The sequence below is a fragment of the Corvus moneduloides genome, chromosome 4, assembly GCF_009650955.1.
Source record: "Corvus moneduloides isolate bCorMon1 chromosome 4, bCorMon1.pri, whole genome shotgun sequence".
Lineage (NCBI taxonomy): Eukaryota > Metazoa > Chordata > Aves > Passeriformes > Corvidae > Corvus > Corvus moneduloides.
Window position 1 is genome coordinate 52,936,654 of NC_045479.1, and position 21,173 is coordinate 52,957,826.

At 39.4% G+C, this 21,173-nt stretch overlaps 2 protein-coding genes across 3 annotated transcripts; one reads left to right on the plus strand and one right to left on the minus strand.

The window, feature by feature from the left end:
• Positions 1–84: 84 nt before the first annotated feature.
• NDUFA5 (NADH:ubiquinone oxidoreductase subunit A5) lies at positions 85–4,218 on the minus strand. 2 transcript variants are annotated; one of them, XM_032105276.1, is made up of 5 exons: positions 4,121–4,215; positions 3,091–3,135; positions 1,704–1,820; positions 911–976; positions 85–308 (listed from the first exon to the last, which is right to left on the minus strand). In XM_032105276.1, the coding sequence occupies exons 1-5, from the start codon at positions 4,193–4,195 to the stop codon at positions 207–209; spliced, it is 405 nt and encodes a 134-aa protein (XP_031961167.1). In that variant the 5' UTR covers positions 4,196–4,215; the 3' UTR covers positions 85–206. The 2 variants fall into 2 exon arrangements, with proteins under 2 accessions (XP_031961167.1, XP_031961168.1); XM_032105277.1 differs by lacking the exon at positions 1,704–1,820 and having other exon boundaries at positions 4,121–4,218.
• Positions 4,219–9,140: 4,922 nt separating this feature from the next.
• On the plus strand, positions 9,141–19,853 carry ASB15 (ankyrin repeat and SOCS box containing 15). The gene is given in 14 exon segments (XM_032107010.1): positions 9,141–9,165; positions 11,631–11,690; positions 11,787–11,918; positions 12,325–12,483; positions 13,776–13,892; positions 14,457–14,610; positions 15,230–15,387; positions 15,787–15,887; positions 15,920–16,103; positions 16,106–16,144; positions 16,147–16,278; positions 16,281–16,309; positions 16,886–17,016; positions 19,685–19,853. Coding segments are annotated over 14 exon segments (1,590 nt in total).
• Positions 19,854–21,173: the final 1,320 nt, after the last annotated feature.

Sequence of the window (21,173 nt, forward strand, 5' to 3'; positions counted from 1 at the left end):
ACCAAAGGTTGTAGAAATGCCAGAAAGAATTTTCTTAAAACCATTTTTGCAAGAAATTGGCAGCAGTCTTTAGATTGCTAAATATAAATGGACAAAATATATTTTAATGAAGTGATTATCTTTAATTTAAAGACAACTGTCAGTAACAATAGATTAATAATTCATTTTTTCCTTTTTACTTTCAAGAGGTTACACCATTTTGAAAATTATATTGGCCATCTCCACTGGTCAGAAGGAGGTTCTTCAACTAGAGGCTCCCATGGTTTCCACTGTATCATTTTTCTTGCCAGGGACAGCTCATTTTCAGCCTGTTAATAAACACCATACACAAAGTCTTAAATTCTATACAATTGCCAAAATATTAAATTACCTCTATTTCACCTAATAGTGAAATAATATTTCACCTAATATTTCACCTAAGTGATGTCATTATCTACCATGATCACAGACTACCACAAATTTCACCTCTAAATATCTAAGGAACTGTAACGTTTTTGGGGTTTGTTTTTTTAAAAAAATGGCATCACCCCCAAACAGACAGTCTGTTCAGCAAGACATCCCCAATGACAACTTCATGGTATTTTCCACTCTATTTGGATTATGCCCCTATGTTTTTCAGTCCTCTTCTGCCCTTTTCACCAATTTAGACTCTGTAAGAAGCAATGTAGGTATACATGCATATTTATAAGCATAATACAAGAAACACTGGTTAATTTTTAAAGTTTTAGCATGGCCATCCCAATCACAACAGGAAAATTAGTTTTCAGGTTTTTTTTTTTTCTGTTTCACTGTTTGTTTTGCAGCAAAGGAAGATACACAAAACTGCCAATTTTATGTACAGAAGCTCAGCAAAAGGAAGACTAAAAAACACCTCTACATTTGTACTTCATCTTAAATTTCCACTCATTACCTGTACAATGACTTCTTCTATCTGACCACTATTCAGTTTGTCCTGCAGTTTTTGCACATCAGTCTCCTGTGTGTTCAAATACATACAATAAAATGTTTTAGTGAGAAGTAGAAAGCCCATAAAAAGCATGAAAACAGTATTTTAACCAGATCACACTCCAGTCTTTCTCAGAACTACTATCAAATTAGCTGGCTTATATAATTTTACATTATCAAAGAAATCTCACACTCATTTGTTACTGAAAAGCAAACATCAAACCCTCAATGATAAATACAAAGAATGAATGCTATTTAATGAACCTAAAGAAGTATTAGCAGATAACGGCTTTAGTTTATATCTTGGAAAAAAATCTTGTTCTTAGATTTTTATAGAGTCATATGCAACTTTTCAATTATCATCTTAAATACACAAAACCAGTATTGCACAGCTTAATATAAAAAAGCGGTTTTAAATACTGAAAACAAGGACTGTTCTAAGATACTACATTGGCCTGAGCACATACATTTTTCTGTGCAAGTGTGTGAAAATTACCACTTTTCTATGAATCTTTCAAAAAATATATGTTTGCTTCTAATTTTCACAGATCATCACCAGGAGATTAACAATTCCTTTAAATATGCCATCAAAATATCCCAGTAAATAACAAAAATAAACCTCGATGCTTCAATTGTTTCTGAATTGATAGCAGAAAGTTACATGTGCACCTGAGAAACAGCCAGGCAGTCCAAAAATCATTTTTCTCATCCTATGAAATTTTTTTATGTGCCTTATAATGAAATAACACTGCACTTACTTTTTTCACCAACTCAAATCGCTCATTTACAATCTGCTCGGTGTATTTCCTATAAGCTGCATCTTTGGGAATGTTTTGCAGGACACCAAGGATTTTTGTGTACAGTATTCGCAGGCGCTGAAGTGATCACAAGACATGGTTAAAATACACAGCTACAATTATTTCACTTCTTGTCCTACTAAACCTACTAAGCTACTATTTATACACAAAATATGGTACTCAATCCAGAAGTTTAAGATTAACTAAGAATTAAGTCTGAGCCACTGAACTCCATCGTGGGTGAAACAGGGATTTATCAGGACTGAAAAATTACCATTGCATTCCTCAAAGTAAAAAGAAAAGGAAAAAGACAGTTGCATTCTGAACACACTTGATGCAAAATGAAAAAACAATATAGGCTGTAAAGTGCTATTAAAAAAAAAAAAAAAAAAGGCAAATTCATGTCTAACCCATCAGATACTGAAAATTTACCTGAGGAAGATACAAAGAGATTATATTGGAACAATATGAAATAGAAGCAGAATACTAAAAGAAATACAAGGAAGAAAAAATAGGAAACAAAAAGAAGACTAGCAAAGAATCTGAGCTTCAACTAAAGCATTGTCTAGTACTTTACTCTTGGCTTTAAGTCACTGAAAAAACTGAAATGTAGTAAGCTCACCCAGCAGGTGTCTGAAACGGCTGTAGACTGAGCTGGAATAATGTTTACCAAACAGCAGTGATTTTATCAATGGTTCTTTTTGACAACATTCTTAAGTATTGGAGTAAAAAGCATTTTTGAAACAGAATTGTTGTATAATAAGAAATTTCAGAGTGGAGAACTGAAGTTCTTTACTGAAGTTCTTTCAAAGCTAATGCCTCCTGAATAAGCATGATGTGGCAAACATACACTACTGAGCCTGAGGAGGCAAAAAGAAAGCCACATATTGCTACAAGAACCACCTAACGCAGTTCCTGAGTACCACTGAATTCCCATCTCAGCCCTGCTTGCCATCACAGGGCCTTGACGTCGCTTTGCACCACATGGCTGGCCTCTATCATCTAAGATCAGGCTATCCCTCTAGTATAAGTTGTTTCAGTGCTTGGGTACACCATGTAGCAAAGCAGGAAAAATCTTTTTGCCTGTGAAGTAGAAATTATATTTATGAAGAACTCAATTTAAAGAGTTCTTTGTTTTGGCATTACTGATGAAAGAAATCAAATATTGGTTCATAAAATAACTTACAATGATACGCATTAAACCTTTATCACTGTGGGCAGTTTTACTAGTTTAATTAAGCTAGCACCAGATTAAGATACACAGCAGACCTACACATGCAAGCACATCACAAAAACCTTAGATCTCACTGACAGTTTCCATTAGTACAGAACAAGATGCATGACATACCTCATGAGGGTTCTCAGCTACAGCCAATCCTACAAGTCCAGTGGTCTGCAGAGAGAGCATAAACATACTTAACACAGCTAAACATCATTTCCACACTCATTATTTTGTTTTGACTCAATATGTACCTGACAGGGACCATTCTGTAACACCAGCCCTGCCTCCTGCCATATCCCCATTATCTCAGAGTTCCAGTGCTCCAAGAGGGAGCAGCTCACCTTACCAGAATCAGAATCATAGAACATCCTGAGTTGAAAGGGACCCACAAGGATCACTTAGTCCAACTCCTTCCCTGCACAGCACCATCTCCAAGAGTCACACCATGTGCCTGAGAGCACTGTCCAAACGCTTCTTGAACTCTGTCAGGCTGGTGCTGTCACCACTTCCCTGGGGAGCCTGTTCCAGTGCCCAACCACCCTCTGGGTGAAGAACCTTTTCATAACATCCAAACTAAACCTCCGCTGACAGAGGTCCTGTCATTGGTGACCACAGAGATCAGTGGTCAGATCTGCCCCTCGTCTTCTCCTCATGAAGAAGTTGTAGACTGCCATGAGGTGCCCCCTCGGCCTCCTCCAGGCTGAACAGACCAAGGGCCTCCGCCGCTCCTCATAGGGCTTCCCCTACAGGCCCTTCACCATCTTTCTTGCCCACCTTTGGATGCTAATAGCTCAGTATCTTTCTCAAATCGCGATGACGAAAACGGCACACAATACTCAAGGTGAGGCCGCTCCAGTGCAGAGCAGAACGGCACAATCCCCTCCGACCGCCTGGCGATGCTGTGCCTGATGCCCACCAAGTGGCTGCTGAGGCAGCTCCGGTGCCCTCGCCTCCTGCCGCCCCACACCGCGAGCCCGCCGCCCCCGGGGACCGGGGAGGGGACCCGGGCCCTGCGCTGCCCTCGGCCTTTCCCTTGCAGGGTGCCCCGCTCGCTCTCACCCCGCGGCTCGTACACCCCCTGCCCTCTCCCCAGAAAGGACGACCCCGCGCAGCAGCGGGACCTGGACACGGCTCAAGGCCCCCGGCGGCGCCTCACCTTCCTCAGCGCCCCCGCCATGGCCGCGCTCGCGGCGCCCTCAGAGGACGCGGCGGAGGGCGCCGGGCTGCGCATGCGCCGCAGCGGCCCGGGCCGGCGCTGTGCGGACAGGCAGGCGCTGGCAGCGCCGCGCGCGGAGCGGTGCCTCCGGTGATGGGATCGCTCAGTAAACAAAAAACGCCCTAGAACACAAACAGACAGAAAATAGAAAATACGGAACTTAATTACGGGCCTTGAGATAAGAGACAACGGGACAAAAGAGCAGTGAAAAGACAGTTTAAGTTACTGGTAGAGGTGAACAAGATGTTAATTTGACGATCCAGTTGGTCCTCTATTAAGTCTTATGCTTAGTTGCTAACTTAATGGGTGAGTTTTGCGTAGTGAGTAATACCTTGTAAGTTTATATCTTACTCTGGACAAACTTTTCTTTCTAATTCCTTTGCGCTGCTCTTGAGCTCCTGTTTCCCATAGCTGGTAAGCAAACTGAACAGTCCGAGTTTCAGAATGTCGTCGAGTTCTGCCTGGATGCCAGTCCTTTGGGGAAACATGCACTTCCACCAATCTGCAACTAAACCAAAGTGGTTAATACAGTTTACATCAGAATTCGGGGTTTGTGTTTCCCCACTTCTGGGTTCTTTGCAATTGCGCTGGAAAGAGCTGAAGTTTCTTTCCAAGGTACTGAAGTTCTTTCTCTTTGCAAAATGACAGTCTTTAAAAGTTTCTCCCTTTTCTTTTTTGGATCAGCCCGGTATTTTCCCCTTGTCTCTGATGGTCCAACCGGATGATCTCTCTCCTGACCACACTAACAGACCACAGCACAAATTGTTCTGTGCCTGGTGATCTTTTAAGGCAGCATCGTTCAAAAGTAGTTTTGAGTGACTGTTTAGACAGCCTAAGCACGTAGGAGTCCTTGCCACATCCTAACAAAGGGTGAAAAACAGTAGGCCGTGTTGATGAAAATGTTCATGAAATCAATCCCAGAGTGGTACTGTGAGAAATTCTCCAAACTGGTCAAACCCTGTTTCAATAGATGATTTATTTTAAAACATAACAAAGCTGAAAACTACAAAGTATTATCAGTGTACAATCAACAAGTCCCTGGCTTTGAAAACAAACCAAAAAAACCCCCTCCAAACCACCCAGACAGTATTTCATTTTATTTATTATCTGTTTTACACTGGGGATACTGTTAGGAGTATTATCCTGGCTGTTAATATTCAGTATGTAGGCACCCTAGGAATGCCTTGCTGTAGCTCTTCGTCCCATGTTTTTCTCACCAATGAATTTGTCTCAGGGTATTTTATTTCAAATTGCCATATGATTTGGTATCTGGGCAAAACTCTTCTATTTATTCAGTATGAAACATAATTGATGGATTTATATGTGGAATCAGGCACTTTATGCAGAATGCATAATGTTATTAAAAATATGTGAAAATCAAAGCAATACCATGTCTGTAATGTCGATATGTACTAATTCTGATGGTGTCCTGGTTATGTAAAGGAAATGAAAGGACTGAAAGTAAGTAATTAAAATATTTGTGTTCTTTATATGTATTATAAATATGTATTTTTTATTTTTTAATTAGATAAGAATATATTTCTGTTCATATCATCTCTTAGCCAACAGTAGAGCAGGATCTCAGAATTGTTTCTGTCTGCTTCTGTTAGACTGGGTTTTTTAGGGGCATGCCACTTTTAGGTCACGCTGGCAAAAGAAATTGCAGTGAATATTATCATTAAATGTTTTTGTTGTTGTTGCGTTCAAAGATTGAAATGCATGTAGTGCCTTAGTTAAGCTTACACTTTTATGGTTCTATAAATGCAAGTGAATCGAGAGTCACGGAAGAGTTCACAGTGTAAAATTGAATTTCATTAGAACAATTAAAGAGAAGTTGGAAGTTTGGAGGGTTTTTTCAGTTTGTTGTGTACCCTTATTGTCTGTTCATTATGGTAAAGATGGTAACTAATCGGTTAAATTGGTTGAAACCAGAACATGACCGAGGTTTTGAATCAGTGATGTTTCCAGCTTCTTCCTTACCACATGCCTGGGTTTAGCTTGCTGGGTACTGCTGTTCTTGATCTTGCTCTGGGGTTATTCTGTATTTTCATCACTGCTGTCTGTGGTACCATGCCTCCTGCTTCTTTGCCCAGTTTCAAGTTATTAAACTAGTTAAATAAGTACTGTAATTGTCTGTCATGGTATCTCTAAGGCTTTCCATCATGTCAGCCTCAGAGAGAGATATCAGTTTTTGGTGATGTAATATGGTGGGGTCTGCAATTAGTTAAAGGCTAAATCTTCTCAAATTTGTTGTGATTTATGTAAATATGCTCCCATATTTTGTTAACGTAGCACTTGAGAATAATTGGCAAGTCATTAGTTTTCTTAATGGGAGTTGTTTAACCAATGGGGGCACAGATAATCTTCTTGTACCCCCAGACCTCGTGTTACATTTGATGAGATTTTAGAGAAGTCATGTGTAATACTTTCCTGAGGGTCGAGTCTGCTTATGTTACAGTTGTACAAGGTCAGACCTTAATTTATCTAGCAACTGCGTATTTAATTTTAGAAGTATCACAGGACACCTCAGCTTGCAGGGCACCAGTCCTGGCTGTTCAAAATGCAGGCCCCAGAGTAACACTGGCAAGATAATGGGTTGAAATGGTGAGACTGTGGTATGCTCGCCAATTAGACTAAAAGAAAAATAGTTTAAAAATGTAATAATTAAGAAACTGAGTCCAAATTTAGATTGCTAGTAATTATTTTGTTGCTGTGAATAACCTCTGTGCATGCCTAAGGGCCTTCTATTTATAGAGTAATGCTAAGATTGTCTAGTTTATTTTAAGGATAAGAAATTAGAATAACATTAACTCCCACATAAATTTATGTGTTTAAAAGCAATGAATAGTTGATACACTTCTTTCCAAGGAAGGATGCAACTCCCATGATTAGCAAGTAGTTAATATTTTTTACTAATGAAAAAAGAGTAACTTAGAGAGAAAATATTTTTTCTGTTTTAAGTAAAACATCAAGAAGTAATATCTAGTTTTTCAGGTATGAATATAAAAAAATATAAGAAAATTACCAGGCTACTCAAAATGTTGTTTAATGAAAATATTCTTTGTAATGTAAAAAACTAAAACTCATTTAGAATAAGGATTTGCAGTTGTTTCCTGTGATCTAGTGTGTGGATCTGGCAATTGAGAAACTGCCATGAGTGAATGGAAGAAGATTTTCCTGCTGAGCTTTTTAGCCTTTTCATTGCCACATCACGTAATGTAGCAGGGATGTTTCTGTTGCTGCTCAGAGTACCAGCCATGCTGTTACGTTCCCCTGTGATCCTTGTGGAACATCCATGCTTTGGTCAGACCTTGTCACCTCAGCACAGTGTATTACCAGCAGTGATATAGCAGATCAGGCTCTCGAAGCGCGTGTAGACAGACCCTTGGCATTGTGTCCAGCACTTGTGCTCTGGGGAGCTGTTTGTGGTACACCTACTCTACCCTGTCACAGTGACTTGCTACCTTACCAGCTTTCTTATTTCACAGTATATGAATTTTTGTGGGATAAGACGATTGGAAAAGAGTACGCACAGCACTTCTGAAACATTGCTCACTTGAGACCTTTCTGGTTAAGTTTGCGTTCAAGAGCTTTATGATGCCTGTGGCATTATCAGTCAGGGGAGTATAGCAAAGCAGGAGAAAGCTGACCACATGGGTATGGAAACTGCATGACCAGAGGAAAATTTTCTGTGATGGCCTCTGAACTGATTTATTCCTCTGATTTTCTGGAGAGAAAGGAATGGTAGAAAGGAAATACATTTTAATGAAAATAAAAGGATTTTATTACTAAACAACTATCTTGCTTAGTGTTCTTAACTCTTCTTGGAAACACTGATGTTGGGAGGGTATTGATCATCTGGCAGGACTAGACCGTATGTGGCCGTACATTGTTACAAAGATTTTGTAATACGCTAAACTGACTTTTTTCAGAGAGTTTGCGGTGTGAGGGTTTGATCTAAGGCCTGTATAAATCTTCGTGAGCTTTCTTGGTTCAGGCTCTGGGGTAAGTATGATATGATGGGCTGCAATATAATAATTCTCAACTCTCCTAAGGACAGCAACTTAGTAGGGCTTGCATGGAGGTCCATCCATGTGGATCCAATAGGGGGATCATGATTCATTAAAAAAAGCTTTATCAGTGGCACGAAACCTTCAAATGGAGGGTTTTCAAAATGGAAGGTGTGAAAAAAGGGAAAGTAACTTCTGTCTTAGAGCTGTTGTGGAGGAAATGAGATTATGAATGTTATATATTTTTTCCTTAATAAATTATCTTATGTAAATTAGCTATTTCATTAGGAGCACCTCTTAGCTGCCAACAAAATATTAATGTATTCTAAAATGTACTTTCCTTGTAGCTGATGGCAGGCTGAGGTTGTAGTTATGTTCATTAATGTATACTTCTGAAACTGTTAGTCCAGGAGAGGTTTTATCTTTGCTCTCTAAAAGGTTTATGAGTGTACATAACAAGAGTGTATTTGTGAGTTAAATGATGGAAGCTTTAAGGTGCCATCAGAATTAGAGAAGTGTTAATGAAAATGAGAGGAAAAATGCATAAAAGAGCCTTGCCTCAGAATTCTCCTGCCTGTCAATGGAGTGCATTGCCCACAAGAGATGAGGGAGAGTGATACATGTGTCCACATTGTGATGAATAGTTCATCATATGTGTTAAATCTTTTTTTAGCCTGTTATGCTATAACGTTGACTATGGACACAATAGGAAGGAGCAGAGAACCTTCAGAAAAGCTTGTCCTTTATGAACAACAAAAAGGTCTGTTCTTCTAAGCCCCAAGTGAAAAGGTGTTTGTGAATATTCTTTTGTTATTCTTGGACTCCTTTGTGTTCAGAGATGGCACTCAAGACCAAAGTTGAATATTTTTTCCTTCAGAAAAAATGGGATTGAAGTATAGATTTTTAACATTTTCCTTCAGATTTTTTCCTTGCAGTTAAAAACCCAGGCCATGGTTCCAGTACACATTGAAAGAGGTGAGAAACTGTATGTCATAGGTTAGCAAGCATTGTCCCGGAAGGGATATCCTTGCTAAGGGGTGCTTACAGTTTCCTCTGGGACCTGATGGAACCTATCAGCTGGCCAGTTTGAATATGGACAATTCTTTAAGCCACTTAAAGTTGTGATCACCTCTGTGATCCACATTTAAGAATAGGCAAACTCCCCCTCCAAGCTCTCTCTCGTTTCCGGCACTGGCACAGGTGGCTGCGGGCCCCGTGTGGGGGCCAGCGGGCCCAGCCAGGCCCTGCTTGGGCCAGGCCGGGCCGGGCCACGGCCATCCTGGAGCCGATGGACCTGTTCCAGCCATGGAACCCTCCCCCACTGCCTTGCCGTGGGCAGCCGGAGCGGCTCGGCTCTCCCCCCTCTCCACTGCGATAAAAAAAATTCAACATTCCAGCTGCAAAGCTGCAAGGCCGAGGTGAGATTAACCCTTTTTACTGCTGTGAAGAGCTGAAAACCCTAGGGAAGAGAGAGAGGAGATGCTTAAAGCTGAAATTCTGTTGTGAAGCTATGATATATCAGAGTATCCCGTTGTAATTCCATGAAGATATGGGGGGTGGAGTGTTCAGCTCGTAAGCAAGAGCACCTGCGCTGAGATAGGCAGATGCTGACGCAGCTGTAATTTCATGAGAAGTTTGGACAGGGAGAGATGAACCAGATGAGGACTTTTGCTCCAAACGGGAAAGGAGAAAACCTCAGTCCCTAGAGATGAACCAGATGAGGACTTTTGCTCCAAACGGGAAAGGAGAAAACCTCAGTTCCCAGAGATGCTCCCAGAGATAGTCCTAACAATGAAGATGAGGAAGACCCTTTGCTCCCAGGGAAGGAGAAGGGCCTCTGTTTTTGTTCCTGAACGGCTCAACCTTAAAATTGTACCCCAAAAAACTTCAAGAGTGGACCCTCAAACGCGGGAAAACCAATTGCTATCTGTGTGTGACCTTGAAAAGCTGCATGTCGGGGGAAAGGACTCACACGCAGGCATAGAGACTCCTCTTCCTAAATGGACTGAACAATATTTGGAAGTGGGCGGCTGTCTCGTTGTGATACTGTTGTCATAGCATGAGCAAGAAGAGACTTCTCTTTCTAAATGGACTAAACAAGGTTATTATGGCAGTGGTAAACAGACTGAACATCTTAAGGGTTGTCTTTTCACATTGTCAGTGGGAGAAGGGAGGAAAGTGGGAGGAGGAGGAGAGTTCTGAAGGTGGTATAATTTTTTTTTTTCCCCCCTTCTTTTAGGTCTGTTAATAAACTTCTTTATATTCTTTCAAGTTTGGTGCCTGCTTTGCATTTCTCCTAATTCTTATCTCACAGAAGATAAACAGTAATGAGTATTTTAGACCAAACCACTACACTGTATTATGTGGGGATCTGAATCCGAGAGACCTTTAGTTTCTGAGTCAATCTGACTGTAAGCCCTTACTAATTTAATTTTGGTTTGCAAGCTTTATCATAATATACTAAGTAGTAAGGTATTTGCGGATGGGATTATAATATTGGCTGTGGTACTTTGAGTGACTTACTGCTTACAAGAGCAATGCAGAAACTAGTCTAAAAAGAAACTTGATGAATATTTCCCCTTGAAAATAAGTTTCAGAAGATTTCTTCCAAATAGCATTTCCAATGTTCCTTCTCTATTTGCAGAATGACTAGAACAATGATCCCTCTGTGAAAACCATACAACAGGGACTTAGTATAATTGTTTAATATTTGTTCAACACTTTGAGGATGATAAGTGTTCAGTGTGGTAGAAAGAGCACATGACTGCACAAACTGTGGGAGCAGTAGTTTAAAATTTAAAAAAACCCCTGATTCAACAGGACAAATGTGTTAAGCCACTAAGATTGAATCAGAGAAACGATCAAAACCCAAAACTCATTTGGAAAAACCTAGGTTTTTATGGCTATGCATATATTAACTGAAAGCTTTTTTCCTTCTGTGTGTTTCACAATATAAACGACTGCATTTTACACTTCAAAAACCTAGAAGGTGTTGTAAAGAGTGACATTCCTGACCTTCCAGTTAAAATGAGAATTTACTAGTAAGATGGTTGGTTGATGTGACATGTGAGGAAAAAGCATGGTGAACATAAGCCACAGTTACAGCTGGTGATACGAGCAGACTGAATTTAAGTTGATGACTATAGTTAAAAGGTTTGACATACTCTGTTGCTAATCCACTGAGCATTTCAGTGACTCTCACACCTTGAAAATAATAGCTGGCATGGCTTGACCATCACCTGACCTTCTGCACCAAACTCCTGTGAATGTCCATTAAACTTCACAGCTGCAGTAGTGCAGAGTCCAAAGTCGTTTGTCTTCTTTAATAGACTGTGCCTTGGCAGTATAAAGATAAAGCAATATTTGTGACTGTGGTTTGCTTTGGGGGGTTTTAACATATTAAGGACCATTAAAAGTGATAATTAATAACATGTGATGAGACCATTTGATTGTATCACCTGGTGAGAACAATAGGAAAATTGTAACATCCATGAAGCAAGGTAAAACAACTAAAATAAAGTAGTCCCTTTGCAAATCTGAGCTTTTGGCATATTATTTTTTCAACTGCATCATGTTTATCTGTTCGAGTTTCTAAGGTCAAGTATCTGGGCTTCAAGAGCTTGTGAACCTGACATGTGCTTTGGAGGAAACTGATCAAAGAGAGTGGCTTCCACTGCCTGAGGTTGCAGCTCGACCAATTCCACAAATACTTGAAATCACTTTAGATGGCAAGTAAGGTTAAAATAGCCCATAAGATAAGGGGAGCAGCAAAGAAACTGAGAACAATGAAGACGCCAACAGGCTAGAACTAAAAAAGTATGACCAAGTCCTCCATGAAGCCTCTTGCTTGTGTTGTTTAAATGTTCAGGCAAATTTTCTGGGTTTGGAAAAGTTGCATCGATTTACACCAGCAAATAACTTGGACCATTTTTAACACTTTGTTCAGAAACTTGTACAGACAAAGCAAAAATTACTATTCAGCATTCATTGTGCTTGGCAGTACTGGTTAGGTAAACATAATTACGGGTACTTTTCATAAAAGCTTAGCATTTAAGGATTTCTGGTATATGTATATGTGTTAACAGCCTTGTGCTTTAATTTTGGTTTATCTTTTTTTCACTCTCTTACCTCTAGCATCTTATAAATCAACATGGGAATACAAAACATGCAATGGAAAAATAGCATTAACTTTGGCAGCAAAAACTAGCTGTGTGAAAAATGTGCAAATGATCCTGGAAAAGGGTATTTATCCCAGTACCATAAATTACAAAGGAGAAACTCCACTTCTTCTTGGTAACTGCCTTCTCTGTCTGGGTTTAAGCAACATGACTAACAGCACTTCTTCTTTGTTCAATACCCAGCCCAGCACTCCTGTTGGCTTGTGTGGTTTAAATGCTGGTCGTTACTTTAGATGAAACTAAATGCCCAACACCTGGTGAAATGTACTCAGCATTTTGTTCAGCACTCATCATGCTTCAGGTGATCACTCAGCTGATCTTTAAGATGCTCCTTATGTTTTAGGTGGTTGCTGAGCTGCTGCTAAGAAAAGGGGACCAATTTTTTTATTCAAGGTACTTTCTCTGTCTGGTCAGATGCTACCTTTATCAACCTGGTTCTATTCAACCATCTTATGGTACAAGTAGAATACAAGAATAAGCTATGGTTTTAACTGGAATGTACTTTTTCTGGAGGTTAGTGGAGATTTTTGGTTTTATCAGATGGTTTCTTGAGGAGTAGGCAGGTACTTTGAAAAACCTCTCATCTCATTTCCCTCCCCTCTTGTGCTGAAAACAAGTTTCAACTGCACTGTAATACCCCACTCTAAAGAAAGATGATTCCTTTGGAAGATTTTATGCTATTGGTAGACTTAAGTGAGTTTTACTGTACATGAGTAATTTAGCTATATTAGCTTCCAGTTTCTGTTAAATGTCAAAATATCTTCATGATTCTGAAGAGAATAAATCTGTGAAATTAATATGAGAAAATGTAATGTATAATGCAATTATCACTATTGAAATATTCAGTTATCTAACTTTTTATTAACTTTCATCCAATGCAAATACTGTATTACCATTTTAAGGCCCTGAGGCATTTATAAGGCATTCTTCTGAAATTTCTTGCTTTCAGTTCTTTTCAATAATTGTAAGTCTGTGAAACTTCAGCTATTTTCAGCCATTGCTTTTAATGAATCCTGCAAAGAGTTAACTAGAGCTGCTGAAAAAGATCTTTCCCCTTATAATGAGAATTTAGTTTCCTAAATGTTTCTCTATACAGTATAAACTCCTGAAAGTGAGGTCTGTCATCAGTTTATTTTTTATGTGATGCTTTTTGTGTTTTTCTGTCGCTTAGCACTGAAAATGTGGATGTAGATATTGCTGTACATCATGCATTTCAACTGTAGTTTCAGTGAAACAGAGGATCAGGTGCTTAACACTTAATAGATGATACTCATGATTTAGTTACTCCTTTTAATTTTAAAACTCTGATGAGAGGTCTCTTTAGTAGAAACGTAAATGCTGAAGAAGTATCTGTCTAGTGGGATGATCTGGGCTTTTAGGTACATTTGGTCATATTATACTTCAAAGCAGTTGTGGGTAATTATGAAGACTGTTGCCTCTTGAAAACCTTCTTATATAATGAGACATTCACAAAAGTTAAATTTGTTAACCCTATGGTGCTGATCTCTCTCAGCTGCTCCGCCAGTGAGTGATCTGCTATTCCAAAGCAGAAGTTCATTCTTTTCAGAAGTAAAATAAGACTATTACTCAGCATCACGATTTAATATGTAAATAATTTGCAAGAGTAGTTATCCATGAAAACCGTGGAACCTCAAAACAACAGCATATGGCCTTTAAGTATGGCACATGTCAACAGTACTTTGGTTGACGACAACGACAGAGTACACACTAGGATTTGAGCTGCCAGGTGAGAAAGAAAGTCACAAGTGGAATTTTCCTGGGATGCCGTAATGTTTGCAACAACTTTAAAGGTAAGGACCATATTTGAATACTATGTGATTTTAATTTTTGCTTTTCTTGTGATATACCTGCTTCTGGATTCTCAGAATCAAAGTGGCTTTTACCTTCTATGCTCCAGACTGAGGCAGTTTTGAGCTCGTATTGGAGTACCTTGATTTCCCAAGCAGATGACATTACTGTTTATTTACCATATATTGGATTCTCATATTTCTAGGACTGGAAATCTTTTTAATTTCTTCTTATAGAAACATGAGGAAACAAGATGTGCATAGATAAAACATTGCTCAGCAATGCATGAAGCTGCAAAACAGAGATGCACAGACATTGTTGATCTTCTGACAAATGATGGAAATGTGAACATTAAGGGTGAATATTGAGTAACACCTTTAGGGCTTACGGCTGAATGTGGTCACTGTAATGTGCTGGAGCATCTTAATCATAACCCTATGTAGTCAGGGAAAGACAACTACACCTCTGCACTGGCATACATCTTGCTTGACTGATGAAGTCTTTCAGGTGATTATGGAAAAGGAAAGAAGGAAAGGAAGCACAGGTGAGTGTTTTTGCTAGACTGGAGTGATGCTTCCATTTTTCCATAATGCGTGTGAGAGGAGTGGCAGAGTTGAAAGCAATTCATTTCAGTCAAGGAGAGATTGCTATACGTGCCCTTCTTGCCCTTCTATATTTCTCTCTTTACATGCCCTTCTTGCCCTTCAGTGTTTCTCCTCACTCCATCCCTCCCTCCCTCCTATCTTTCCTTCCACATATGGAATTATATTGGTATTAATTAATGAAGTGTTTTTGAAATATGCCAGTTTCAAAGTGCTCAGTTGCCATTCTTACAGTCAAAGCAGAGCCCACTCAGATGAGCACTTGAACTTGTATCTGTACACCTCTTATTTTGCCTTCGAGTTTTATATTTGCCACAAAAAATACTTCTTGTTTTAGTAAAGTTTCAACTTAAATATATCTGATAATAAGGAGGAAAGTACTGTGGGTTTGTTTTTATGATGATCTACAAATCACTTTGGATATAAATATAAGTTCTGTATCCTCCTTTGAGGTGGAGATGTCAAGACCTTAGCAGATGATTGTGCATCAGTACTGTTTAAAACAGCTGGAGGACGTAGTCTAGGCTGCATAGCTCTGCTTTTGGAATATGGAGGAAGTGGCAATGTGCCTAATGAGGCAGGACTGCTTCCCATACACAAAGTGGCTTGTGAGTATGAGCTTGGACTTTACATTTTCTCTAAGAAAAAGTGTGGCACAAGCTCACATCAGAGATGGCTGTGGTAAACTTGGAAACATACTTATATAAATTTATATTTTAGAAATACCTGTGTTAGATTAGATTTAATAAACTTTTATTTTTAGCATAATCAAAGCAAAATGCAAAACACTCTCCTTAGAATTAAGTGAAAACCACTGAAACAACTTAAACACAACATCCTATTTGACAGTGCTCAAAACTGGTGTTCCTGTGTTTTGATCTTTTGTAAAATGTCTAGTTGGTAATTCAGAGTATAGCTGGATGAGGGTTATTTTCCTCATGCAAGGAAATTACACCTGCCTAGTTTTGTTCACTGTTTTTTTGGGGCCAAGAAGTATCTTATTGTAGCCACAACCCAAACAGCTCACTCAGCTGTAGATGGCCAGAACCAGTTTCTAGAGCTCGTCATTGAAAATGGTTTGGATGTCAACACTCTCTTGACCGAACACGTAACTTCAGATACTTACAATCTGAAGGAAAGGTGGATGGAAGGAAAACTGCACTTTACTGTGCTGTTTCTAACAGTGAGATCCTTTGCACCAAAATATTGCTCAAAGCAGGAGCAAATGCAAACAAAGATCCTTTAAAATGTGTTTGTGTGGCGGTGAGAGCTGGCAGCCATGGAATTGTAAAGCTACTCCTATCTTATGGAGCAGATGTCAACTGCTAATTTTGTTGCTTAATGATATGCATTTCCCCAGTGCATTTGGTATCCTTTGAATGGTGACATGATGCTGAGGCTGTTGCTCAGCCATGGATATAATGTAGAGATGTGTTTGGACTTCATGTGTCAGGGTATCTTTAGAAACTCTTCTGTGCGGGCAGCTCCAGAGCACGAACTTTGACTATTTCCTCAATAAAGGATAAACTAGTAAATACATACCTTCCTTGCTTCTCTTCACTTTGCTCTTTTCATTAGCCAGAGTTAAACATTCTAGTTTATTGTGTAGAATTAACATACTGGCAAAATCCTTTTTTAAAAACACTCTAAAAATAAAATAGCCATTTCTCATTTTCTACTCTGAGATAGAGAAAATGATGTATGTAGTGTGGTTTTATATTTGCATTCATATATTAGAGATTTGGGAAGGAAATTTTAAGAAATAATGAGGCAGGATTCTGGAATTTCTGTTCCTTTCCTAACCAGTGGAGTAAATGTGTTTCCAGAGAAGTATTTCCGTTGAACAAAACAGTGCCACAAATTACAGCAAATTTTTTTTTTGTTTGTTTTTGCCTTCAGGCCTGTTTGCATAAATGAAGGGTTCACAAAGGTTAAACATGGAAGAAAATGGCTTTTAAAGTAACCTACCTAGGTATCAATTTGACTGTTAAAGTCCATTGCTAGGACTTTGTTTAAATTATCTTCTGTAATTGCTTTAAAGTCTGTTCTTTTGGCATTCCTCTGCACAGATTTTGGAATTATGATTTGATATGTTCTCTGTTTCAGTTCTGTGAGTTTATTGCTGTTCCATGATTGAAGCATTTAGCTGGAAAAGTGGTTTCTGTTTTTGTAGATTACATGGATTATGTTCCTCTAAGTATTTGAATTAAGTTTTTCATAGAAACACAGGAAGAATGAAGAGAGATACCACAGACTGGGTAAATATCTAACTTCCAGTTAATAATGTTAGAATTTATTATAGGAAACTTTAATTACTTATGTCAGGTAACATTCATCCAAAGTGTTGTAGCATACTTCACACATTAAAAATCATGGTCCAATATAAAATTCTTCAAACATCTAAATGATTATTTTTAGGTATTTTTGCAAAGTGTTTGCTCCCAGGTACAACTTCTGTATGTGCATATTTCAAGGCTTGGCAAAATTTAAGGGACTTTAGGTAGGCCCTTTTAAGCAAAAAGTAGATTTTGATGTGCAAACAAACCAGGAAACCAAGCAGTATATCCCCTTGGTTAAGCAATATTGTAACTTTAATTATGGTTTCTTCAGAGTTGTGGCAGATCAGTGCTTGAACAGACTCACCCTCAGTCATGCTGCCATGCACTGCACAGTATGCTTCTGCACATTTAGAGGAAAAAAAAATCTGACAGAATAAATTTAAAGAATATTTAATTCACAAAACTCCCTTTTGGAGTTCTACCAAACTCCTTTTGTTGTTCTACCATCCCTTCCATCTTGAGGAAAGAAAAAAATACAAACCCTCCCAACTAAGAAGATATTTCAGTTGGTGGAGGTCGGGTTTATGTAGGGCATAATCCATTTAGCTAAATCCACAATCATCAACTGATTGGGTTGGAAGGGACCTTAAAGATCATTTAGTTCCAACCACCTTACCATGGGTGGGGACACCTTCCACTAGGCCACGTTTCTCAAAGCCATCTCGTTGAATGCTTGGCCTTGAACACTTCCAGGGATGGAGCAGCCCCAACAACTCTGGGCAGCCTGTTATTTGAGAGATATGCTGGTTATCACACACACACATATTCACACAAACCAAAGCTGAGCTCCAGTATGCTTCTGTCCTGCCCCCTAAACTGGCTCTCCCTGTTCTTCAGAATTTCTCCTTATTTGCTCTATGTCATTGTCATATGAAACCTCGCTTCTGAGTCAGAGATGTAAATTCCACTTCCAAAGAGAGCTGTATCGGTCCTTTGTGTGTCTGGTCTTCTTCATGACAGATTCACTGGAGCAAATGGAAAAAGTGAAAATTACTAGTCTGGGACACATAGAAGGTTTAACAGGAGGCTTAATTCCTCCTTCTGCCCTCAGTAGGGCTACTATTGATGTAGCTTTCTGAGACATAACTTCTGGGGGTTTTGCCAGAAATTTTGACCAGGATGAAAAATATTAATTTAGTCGCTTGTGAAAAATTTCTAGGCATCTGGCATCTGGGCCAGGCCCCTGATAGAAGGATGCCCCAGATGACTGGTGCCTGCAAGCATGGCCTGAGCACAGAGTGCCCAGTGAACCCAACACAGCTGACTGCAAGTCAAGGCTCCACTGGCCAATATGTCCTAGACATACCAGGATAAATACATGTATGCTTCATAACCTATAAACTGATATTTCTTTGTGGGAATTCCTAATCAGAAATACGGCGTTAATCATAAAAAAACCCTTAAATTGTGGTAGTTTTAATGAATACAGTGACCACAATGCAAGAATCTGGGTAACTGCATATCTGATACAGTATACTGCAACCAGCAAAAGAAACATGATCAAATAGGGCTTTAGACAGAAGATTTTAAATCCTTTCTGTGGCTAGAGCCAAATTCCATTAGTAATTTTAGTTCACGGGCAAAGGTTTATATTTAGGACTTCATACAAGCATCAGGCAATAGCTACATTGCCTGCAGCATCAAAGTATTCAAATCTAGCACTGAGCATTGCCCCAAGTGTTTAAAATACCATGAACTAGTTCTCTGACTATCATTAGGTAAGTTAAAAAGACGTGGTCTTGGTTGTGTTTATCTCTTAATCAATACAGCCAGGCCCTTTTTGTTGTTTGGTTGCCTGTTATAGGAGGTGGCCTAATACTGGTTTAAAGCTTTTCTGTCCTTCCCCATTGAAGCTATTCATTTACTGAAGACTTCTGCCCACCCTCCCTTCCCTCCTGCTTTCCCCTCCTCTCCTTCCCGCGCCCCCCTCCCCCAGCTACTAAACCAAGTACAGAATTATGAGAAAGTGTTTCATGTTTTCAAGGCATCTGTGAAGTGAATGGAGGGAGAAGCAAAACTTTATTTTAAATGAAATACGAGGTGAGATAGTCATGGAAAGGGAGCTGTTTTCTCCAGGTCAGGTTTATGACCCAGCTACGAATTGAACAACTCTTTTGACTCCCATATTTTGCAGCAATACTACTTCTGTGGATTTGACTAAATGGTGGTAGGAGCAGGAAATGTAACTGGACCAGAACTGGTGGTTGTGTGAAAAGAGGCAAAGGCAACATCCCCAGCTGGAAGAATAAATTGGTAGGAAAAAAAACCTTCTTATTTTCTCTGCTTGGACTGTGATTGAACCCTTGCACCACTAGAATTTAATTTTCTCGACTATTTGGGTGTGTCTCACGGGCTGTTCCACCGCAACCCAATTCCATGGCATGCCCACCCCCGGGCAATGTTGTCTACAAGTAATTAAATGCCCTGGCACTGATTCAGTCATGCTGTGGGATAGGGACTCCTATCGATTTGGGGGCAATGTTTGAAACCAGAGGTATAATTTGGTTTCTGTTTCTCATAAAATCTGACACAAGCAGCTGCACCAGGCTGATGAGCTCTCCAAGGAGCCAGACATTCAACAGTGGTTACATCAGCCTTTTCAGCACCCGTGGGATGGACTTTGTAGCAGTGAGTGTTTTCAGAGCTCGGTGAAAGAGGGGACCGCAGCCATGAGTCCTGTATATGACCAGCTATTCCCTGCAGAAGCCATAATGTTATGTGTGGGTCATCCATAAAACTCCATGCACTGACTACTATCTAATTTTGGGAGCTGGCATGGCAGAGCTTGTTCTGGTGGGGGTGAGGCTGAGGTGGGAGGTGGGCACCAGTTTTACTGTTTCACTGCCGCAGCCTGTGTTCTGGCACAGGCTCCAAGTGCCTGAGCTGCCCTTTCTCAGAATATTGCCGTTAGTACAGGAGTCACACATGGAAAAAGACAGTCACAAAGTCACAGGCTCTTTTGTGTCTACCTTGGGGTAAGGTAAAGGGATTTTTTGTGACCCTTACTTGGGGCAGAAGAGCCTTCTAAAATATCCCTGGTTTGGCTATGGCTTGCATGAACATAAATTTGTGATGACTTATCTCTATAGAACAGGTCTTATCTCTTCTGCTTTTCCATCACTTCCAGGGGCTGGAACATAAGTCTTATAAGCAATGGCTGAGGGAGCTGGATTCTCCTGAAAAGCTGTAAAAATATATTAGTGAATGGCTAGTAGTCATAGGAATGATGTAGCAGTGTAGCTCTGCTGACATGTACAATGTATTTATATTTAATTTTCAAAATTCAAATTTTCAGTAGAAATCTCTACATTTAATTGGGCAAACCCACTGCCGTTTGTCCACATATTTTGTGCATGGTAGATATTACCAGAACTCCTGTTATCATTAATATGGACTAACAAAAAAAAACGCCAGCTAAAAACCCGACTTAATTAAAGACAGTAAAGTAGAGAATTTACCTGGTTAGTACTGCTGCTTGTATTTAATTCCCTATGAAGTATCTAACTTGTTTATATTTCTGGCATCTCCTTTTTAAAAAAAAAGTGACAAAGGAAATGCTAAATACAGAAGTAAGTACCTCTTTTGCTCTCTGTGTAAAAAGAAATAGAGTCATTTTTTAAATTGAATGACAAACCATGGGTTTGGCTAAGTTACATGAGAGAGCTGTCTGGGACTCAGGTATTAACAAAGGATGAAATACATGCAGTTTTTGTAACCGCTTATAATTTAATAACTACCTCATATGGACATGCATATTACAGTGTATTTGCAAATACCACCACAAATAATATAGTTCTTACATTGGTAGATTATACCTTTTTATTATACTTTATTTTTTAAAGAGTAGGCTAACTGCATCCTATTGAAATTGCCCTTCCAAATCCCACTTTTTTTTGTACATACAGCAGTTCCTCTGTTACTTTCTTTGCAATACAGTGGCCTCTACTTCCTTTCCAAACCTGTTGAGCAATATTGCGATGTAATTCCAAACAGCTGCTGTGGTCACCCTATGTCTGTACATCAGTAGCAAGTGAAACAATTTCTATATATAGTTT

What these genes read in the sequence shown, in the direction of transcription:
- NDUFA5 (XM_032105276.1), bottom strand. Translation starts at nt 4,195, where the DNA reads ATGCGCAGCCCGGCGCCCTCCGCCGCGTCCTCTGAGGGCGCCGCGAGC. An exon ending in TGGCGGGGGCGCTGAGGAAG is followed by an intron (nt 3,136 to 4,120) that starts GTGAGGCGCCGC and finishes CTCTCTCTGCAG; the next exon opens with ACCACTGGACTTGTAGGATT. An exon ending in TAGAAGAAGTCATTGTACAG is followed by an intron (nt 309 to 910) that starts GTAATGAGTGGA and finishes GTTTATTAACAG; the next exon opens with GCTGAAAATGAGCTGTCCCT.